Below are 8594 nucleotides of genomic sequence, written 5' to 3' on the forward strand. Positions count from 1 at the left end.
ATTAAAAGAGTTTATGGAAAAAAATGGACAAAAGCAAATTTAAGCCTAAACTAGAAAATAATGATTTAATTCTCGAAAAATATAATTTAAATAAATTGTATATATGGAAATTAATATTTAAGTATTTAATATCGATTAATTGGCAGTTGATATTCATTAAGCAAAATTTGATGGAAAAACAAGCATTCTAACTCAAATTGGAATTTGAGCGTTTTTAGCGAAAACAAAAACAAAATCGCTAAAATAAATTATCGGAAATTGAATTAGGAGCTATTAAGGTGGTATTATTTATTTGGAAAATAAATAATATAAAATTTATTGAAGTGTAAAAATCGGGTATTTAATCGACGAATTTGGGCGAAATAAAAGCTAGAAGTTAAAATGGTTAAAAATGGCAATTCAAAGGACTAAAGGAGACTTTTCCCATTAAAACTTGAATCAAATTGATTTGATTCCCAGATCAGCAATAGAAAGAAAAAAAGAAACTCAGCTCTCAACTTCATCTCCTTCCTTAGTAAGTTTAAACATGCAAGAATTTAGAATTGCCATATCTTGCTCGATTTTGGTCCGAATTGAACGATTCTTGCGGTCACGGAACGGGGACGGAGAGCTCTACACATCTATCCCATAGAATCAAGGTAAAAATATTGTTTTGTGGTTATGTTTCCAGCAGTAGTTAATTCGATTTTATTCAAAATTGATGGTAATGATGACTAAAAGGTTAATTGTGATGTTTAGGATGTCTAATTGATTAGGTAGAGCTGAGTTTGTGTTGTTTTGGTGTGAGAATGAGAGTTTTGTATTGAGTATATTTAAGGGTTTGATGATAGGTGGTGGCCAAAGGAGGCCGCGGTGGCCGGAGCTGGACCCGGCCGTCCAGCAGGCGCACCACCGTGCTGAATGCACGGTGGTGCCGAGCTGTAACAACTCTGGTACGATTTACCAGAGCTGAGCAGCCCCTCCCCTTACCAAATTAGGGGAGGGAACGGAAATGGGAAGGGGGCCAAGCCGCCCCTTCCCCGAGATCCATTAACACTCAATTTTTGCGTAAAACATCAAGTTACGCAAACTAGTGTCGAATTGGACGTAAAATGGATTGTAAAAGCAAACTTGGAGCTAAGGCATTATCGATTTGAAAATGGTTTTATATGAAGTGGATGGGTTGTTTTTAAGTGTTTAAAACGCTAAGGAAATGCGTTTAATATTAAGAGTTTAGGTTTGAAAACGTAAACTAAAAGGTTGGCGAAAAAAATGCTATAAGTCGATTTTGAATCTTTAAGTTGATTTTTGGTTATATTATAACCATCAAAGATATAAAAAGGACTTTGATATCAAGATTGAAAGTTTAACGTATTTAAATTATTAAATATGTTATTGACTTGAAAAATACAAACATTGGATTTGAGAAGTGAAAACGGATATTTAAAGAATATTGAGTAAAGTCATAAGTCAAGGTTATGAAGTCGACCTAAGCTAATAATTAGGTTTATAATTATTGGTTTTACGTTTATAATCTAAACGTATTTATATTGTATTTTGTGACAGACGCATCGATGGACTTCGAAAGTGACATGTTTGGCTTAGTGGGATTCGACTATTATTTTGATATCATGATTTGGATAGCAAATTCAGTGAGTATACTTTACTCTCGCGTATTATTACGCTATAATTATATTATTAAACATTTTAATTATAAGTTATAAAAAACACATCGCATTAGATAATCATTTATTGTGATTTGGAATTGTATGAACTAAATGGTTATCCTACCGAGGGATACACGGAATATGACTTATGAAATAGTTATATATATATATGTATATGAGTATACATATTAATAATTTACGTTTGACAATTAAATTATGTATTGATTGATTATATATTTGTGAGTGAATTAAATATTTGATGTTGGATTGAATTGTATATCGTTTTGTTGCTATTTGTTCTATGTTTGAAATTGATGTGTGATCCGAAGAAACAAGCTACCTATTGGGCGTCAATAGGCCGTGTGATCACCGATGTTTGTAAGAGTCTAGATGTCTGTACTTAGAATTGTTTGATATGAGCTCATTAAATATTGATCATATTTATAATTATGAAATGGAATATGTTTGGGTATCGGAAAGTAGGATTATAATTTTGGTAGATATGAGGTAACTCGGTCGAACTATCTCGGGACCCGTATCTGGTGAGTAACTCGGTTGAACTATCTCGGGACTCACACCTTGGGATTAAGCCGTGGCATGATGTAACTCGGTTGAACTATCTCGGGACTATGCCACGTGGTAACGAGTAACTCAGTTGAACTATCTCGGGACCGTACCACTTGGACTACAATGATTGATATGAATACGATACATGTTAGGAAAGGTTAGGAGTTTAAGATTAAGGTTTCTATCAGATCAAATCTTTGTTTGTAATATAATGATATTATATTTGTTTAAATAAATGAATTTTCATTTGTGATGTTGTTTTTGTGATAATACCGTTAGTAAGATATATCTCACTCAGCTTAAGCTGACCCCCCAATAGTGTTTTCTTTCAGGTTTATTATGTGGTGATGTGGTCGAGCTTCCATCCATTGTTCTGGAAGTCTCAGTTATGAAAGTTTCTACCCTTCTTAGAGCTGCAGTAGTTATGTTAGTAGATTAATTCGATAGTTGGCAGTTTATGTTTTTCATGTGTTGTGGCATAAAGATGTATTTTTGGAAAATGGTTTATCCACACATTTTGTATATGATTACATGATATTTTTCACAAGGTGGTTTGTGTTTTTAACAGGTGCCAGTAGCACAGTTTTCAAACGTTATATTGCCGATTTTTTTTAAAAAAATTTAAGATTGTTGTTTTGCGAAAAATTTATAGTGAATTTCAGGCTTGCTACGGAATTTGGAACTACCATTCCCATTCCCTAGCGCCGGTCGCGGCCCTCGATTTTGGGTCGTGACATATTTGCTTCCTAACATTTGGCTTATATTGCTAAAAAGGTGAAACGCTTGGATTTGTTTGATAACGTTTGTAAACGTTTGGCTTAAATTGCTAAAAAGGGGAAACGTTTCGATTTGTTTCGCAACGTTTGTAAATTTGGCTTAAATCGCTAAAAAGGTGAAACGTTTGGATTTATTTCGTAATGTTTGTAAATGTTTGTTTTAAATCGCTAAAAAGTTGAAACGTTTCGATTTGTTTCGTAACGTTTGTAAACATTTGTTTTAAATCGCTAAAAAGGTGAAACGTTTGGATTTGTTTTGTAACGTTTGTAAACATTTGACTTAATTTGCTAAAAAGGGTTTCATAACTTTTTAAACGTTTGGATTATTTTCGTAGCATTTGTAAACGTTTGGCTTAAATCGCTAAAAAGGTGAAACGTTTGGATTTTTTTCGTAACGTTGGCTTAAATCCTTAAAAAGGTGAAACCTTTGGATTTGTTTCGTAACGTTTGTAAATGTTTGGCTTAAATCGCTAAAAAGGTGAAACGTTTTGCTTAAATTGCTAAAAAGGTGAAACGTTTGGATTTGTTTCGTAACATTTGTAAACGTTTGGTTTATATCTCTAAAAAGGTGAAACATTTGCATTTGTTTTGTAATGTTTGGATTTGTTTCGTAATATTTGTAATGTTTTGGCTTAAATCGCTAAAAAGGTAAAACGTTTGGATTTTTTTGCAACGTTTGTAAACGTTTGGCTTAAATTGCTGAAAAGGTGAAACGCTTGGATTTGTTTCGTAACGTTTGAAAACCTTTGGCTAAAACTGCTGATGAGGTGAAACGCTTGGATTTGTTTCGTAACGTTTGTAAACGTTTGGCTTAAATTGCTAAAAAGGTGAAACGTTTGGATTTGTTTCATAGTGTAATACCCCAAAATAATTAATTATTTAATTGGGCCACGTGTCTATTTTTGACTCGCCAGAGTGGCGATATCGGAAAAATTTTCCGAGAAATTAAAGTAAATAAATTTTAAATAGGTCGGTTTCGGGAAAGCAATTATGCGGAAATTAATGTTATATTTCAATTCTAAATTAAAAGGAAAAATGTCAAGAAAAGCCCAAAATAAAATACAGGGACCAAAGTGGTAATTTAGCCACTACGACTCAAAAATGTAAATTTTAGATTTTGACGGGAAGGCATTAATATCGAGTTTCGTATTATTTATTGGATATAAATCATACGTATAAGTTATAATTAAGGTGTTAATTTATTTAGCTATGGACTAAATCATACGAAAGAAAAGTTCAAAAGTTAAGCTATAATAAAGAAAGAATAGAAATACCAAAATGAACCTTTAGCCAAATTATATAAGGAAATGAAATTGAATCAGAAGGAAAGAAGAAAGATCCAGAGGAGTTGAGAAACTATCGAGCGATACCGCCGTTTCTCCGTTCGATGTCCGAATCAAGCGATTTTCGCGGCGATTTCTTCAGAATCGAGAACTCTATCCGTTCTAAACTTCATTTCAAGGTAGTATCTCGAGAATTGATGCTAAGATTCGAATTTATTGCTGTTTTGGTTTAGGATTAGGAATTTAACGTTATTAGCTCGATTTAAGCGTTTTTGGAAAAACAAAAATACGGGTTTTGGAGGAAATGAAGTCTTATAGTTGTTTGACGAGTGATAACACGACGGGGTGCCCGAAAAATGAGTTTACGGGGGGCTGCACTCTGGTGTGCGGACGCACACTACACTGTGCGGACGCACAGTGCTTGTGCGCGCCCGCACAGTGGGTCCAGAGGACCAAAATGGGCTTTTAGCCCTATGTGACCGGGATTTTCGATATTATGAATATCAAACCCTAAAAACGATTAAGGACCCCGATAATTTAAAAAGTAAAGTTTAGTTTGACATTTTACGAGGTTAACGATAATGGAAAACGTTAAGGATATTATACGATTTTCGAATACGAGAAATAGAATTCGATATATCGTGAATACGATAAAGGAATATCGAGTTCACGAATAATATTAAGAATGAAACTAAACCCTAGAAGTTGAAAGTATTATACATAAAACACGCGATTCACATCTAATTATTAAACGTTAATTATCATGTATCAGACGTGTCAGCGAGCAGAGAGGTCAGTAGACGTGGGATAGCGAGAGCATATCATTTCATCGACCACGTCATTGATCGGATTGCGGTTTCTGTGAGTTGCACTTTACTTTCGAGTATTACATATTAAAATTATTTAATATTATATTTTATATATATACGTGGTATGTTTATATGCATCGCATTACATATGATTTGAAGAAACTAGTTACCTATTGGGTGTCAATATGCTGTGTGATCACCAGTATCGAGTCAGTCTAGTGTGTTTGCTTTTGAGAAATGATTTGATATGTATGGCATGATATGAATATGAATTTTGAAGTTGGAAAATGAATTCGATACAAGTGAGCACCCGACTATGGTGTAGTCAGGAGTCGCCGTATCTAGTGAGTTGGACTCCCACTTTGGGATTAAGCAATAGGTCACGATCGACGAGGTAGAATGTGAACACTCCCGGGTCGGACTATCTGGATCAGTATGATTCGATTATTCGAAAGTTGTGTCGCATGCTAGGATATTAGTTTCGAACGGATCAAATACTTGTTATTATGTATTATTTTATATTATGATTTTATTGAAATACGATGCTATGTTTTATAATAATACCGATAGTAAAATGCAAACTCACTCAGTATTTTCCCCAAATACTGACCCCTCACTTTTGATGTCTTTCAGGTGCTTAGTGTGTGGACTTAGCTAGAAGCCAATTTTGAAGTCTAGAAGTCAGCTGTGTATGTATAATTTCCTGACTTCTGTGAATGTTGCAGTAGTGGTCCAGTGTTGACAGAGTCATAGCCTAGGCAGCAATACATTTTGATTGTACATATTACTTGTTGTCTTGTTTATAACTTTTTGGTAGGTTATGCACGAGATATGTTGTTCACGGCACCAGATACCTGTGATATGTTAATACACTAACTTTTGTATATAGTACCGCGAGACCAGTTCGTACTGGGTACGGTAACTAGAGCTCGCGAGGTTTTGAACAGTTAGTGTAAATATTTTGTTATATATTATACTTGTTTATTTTCTTCCGTTGCTTGATGTTATCTGTTTAATTAACTGCGAAAAATTATTAGTGATTTGAGGCTTGCTACGGGTTTCGGAGCTACCAATCTCGTTCCCTAGCGCCGGTTGCGGCTCAATATTTTGGGTCGTGACAATGTTGGTATCAGAGCAGTTGGTCCAGTTACCACTGCAAGTTTGTTTCAGTGTTCGTTTGAGAGCAGTTGGTCCAATTACCACTGCCAGTCTTGTCTGAATGTTTGTTTGATATGGGATGCTCTGTCAAGAAAGTATAATTCGGAACTACTGTAGTAGAGAGTCGGACCTTAGTTGCCTGCATTTGTTTGATATGTGCATTAGTAATATGTGGTACAGTGCGCGCGAATCAGGGCTACTATGCTATTAAGTTATTAGTATCTGTGTATACGAACGACTGAGATAACTAAGTGTTTACTACTTACACTGGGATTGTTAAATGGTTATATGCTTGCGAACAACGTGCGGCTGGATTAAATGCTAAATGTTTACAGCATTTTATAAGTTAGTATTGGAATTGCGTGTGGAATTGGGCTCAGATGGTCGCTTATGTTTGAAATTGTTTCTTTTCAGCATGTCTGGGCGGAATGGAGCTCGGTTACATGCTGCTGAATAACGTGAGGAAGCACCTCCTATATTTCAAAATGGGTTTCACAACGAAGTAGGCGAACCATCAAGGGTCCATCAGAACGGATTCCACGCAAGTATTAGGAGATTGCCAGAAATTTATCAGAATGGCTATATGTCTGTATCAGAGATTGGTAGTTCTTCTGGAGTCAGAGATAGAACCCATTCGCCAGAAATAGAGTATAGTGAAGAAGATGAAGAGGATCTTGAGGAGGATCCTGAGGAGGACCCAGAAGAGGCTCCAGAGGAAGAATCAGAAGAAGATCCTGAAGAAGAGGACTTTGAAGAAGAGGAACTGTTAGATGAATCAGATGTTGAGGAATACAGAAGTGAGCATTTCTGGTCTTATGTGCGGAGATACCGTAATTTAAGGGAAGATGCAGATATAGCAAACAGTCAAGAACAGATAGCTCTAAACCAAGTTAGAAGACAAATGCGCTCCTTTTCTATAGGAATGCTAACAGTACGGTTGTAATCTTCTGATTTTTTGCGAATAGCTGAGGGAGTCCCCGATCTGAACGAAGATAATAGAACCATCAACCGTAGATACGTCAGAGGCTTAGGACCTGAGTTTGGTGAGCTATATGAGTATGTAGGTGAACATTTTGGGACGGTCACTATGATGGCCTGAAGTATCGAGACTGGCCGTGAGTGGGAGGGCGATCCCGTACGACCCTTCTATTTTAGGCGTGAGTTCCATCCGGATTACGTTAACACATCCTCTAGAATTAGGACCAACCCCCACTTTATGCACAGAGGCGGAGGCAACTATGGTAGAAGAGTTAGGTGCCGACACACAGGCGTAGTCATTAGGAAACCTAGCGTTCCGCATCAGGCACCTCCAGGTATCAGTGATTTATATGCTTTGAGTATTTGTGTTTATGTGTTTGCATTATTGTGTATATATGATGCTGCATTGCATAATAGAATATCAGTATTAAAATATGCCTATAGGATAATACCTCAGATATCGAGAACCTATAGGAAGTGAAGTTAATAAACACGCGAATAATAAAAGAACATATAAACATAATTTGCAAAAGCAATCATATAATAAACAATACATAATACACTATCGGGAACGTAATTCCTATATTACGTTCTAGAAGCTGTGAAGAAAAAGATGGGCTACTAAATAGGAAACGATGTAGAACATCGGTACCTGCGTTTGTATATGATATGATATAGTGTATCGAAGGAGTGGATGTATGGATTACAGTAACAGAGAACTTTGATTTGAATTGAGTTATCGGAGATATGGAGAAAGAAGTGATGTGACAGAAGAATAGTCAGAAAAACAACAGAAAGTGACAGCAATATAAAAATTTGAAATGTACCCAATAATAATAAAAAAAGCCGTTAATGGTCGCAGAGTGTACAATCTAGAGTAAACTTACGATTTTATGAAAATTATAAAAGTTTTTAAGATTTTTCAAAAATACAATTGTGCTCAGACATCGCACGTGACATTGCATAATCACGATAGGAATGCATAAAAGAATGATTTTCAAAATATAGATCATGCATCATATCTTTTCAAAGGTGATAAAGAAAAATGCGATTTCGAGCAACTCTTGGGTGATGAGAGGTGTCATCACTCTGAGCTACAATTGTATTAACGATTTCAAATGATTTATGAAAAGTAGTTTAAAGAGCTGATCAGCCAAAGAATGTCTTGAAATCTTTTTGTTTAGTAAGTGAACTCAAATGTGAAACTCTGCAACGAATAATAAAAGACTTAATAAATAAGAATGAAATTATAAAAGAATCCCCAATAACGGAATTAAGCCATAATAACGCTGAACTATAATAAGGCTAACAGAGTAAAACAGGAAAACGAACAAGAAGTCAATGCCGGAAAGCGTACGCGATCAAGACGCGATGTGC

General features: G+C 35.5%; 1 protein-coding gene and 1 long non-coding RNA gene across 2 annotated transcripts; both read left to right on the forward strand.

The window, feature by feature from the left end:
* Nucleotides 1-491: 491 nt before the first annotated feature.
* Nucleotides 492-2804, forward strand: LOC126679227 (uncharacterized). The gene is made up of 3 exons (XR_007640833.2): nucleotides 492-638; nucleotides 1546-1631; nucleotides 2533-2804. It is a non-coding gene; the product is annotated as an uncharacterized LOC126679227 (long non-coding RNA).
* Nucleotides 2805-6667: 3863 nt separating this feature from the next.
* LOC126677280 (uncharacterized) lies at nucleotides 6668-7182 on the forward strand. Its single transcript, XM_050371827.1, has 2 exons — nucleotides 6668-6728; nucleotides 6836-7182. Exons 1-2 carry the CDS (start codon nucleotides 6668-6670, stop codon nucleotides 7180-7182), a joined length of 408 nt encoding a protein of 135 aa, XP_050227784.1.
* Nucleotides 7183-8594: the final 1412 nt, after the last annotated feature.

This window comes from Mercurialis annua, linkage group LG4 (genome assembly GCF_937616625.2).
Source record: "Mercurialis annua linkage group LG4, ddMerAnnu1.2, whole genome shotgun sequence".
NCBI lineage: Eukaryota > Viridiplantae > Streptophyta > Magnoliopsida > Malpighiales > Euphorbiaceae > Mercurialis > Mercurialis annua.

Coding starts and splice junctions, on each gene's coding strand:
- LOC126677280 (XM_050371827.1), top strand. CDS start 6,668: ATGGAGCTCGGTTACATGCTGCTGAATAACGTGAGGAAGCACCTCCTA. Junction 6,729..6,835: donor CCTCCTATATTTCAAAATGG/GTTTCACAACGA, acceptor TGTCTGTATCAG/AGATTGGTAGTTCTTCTGGA.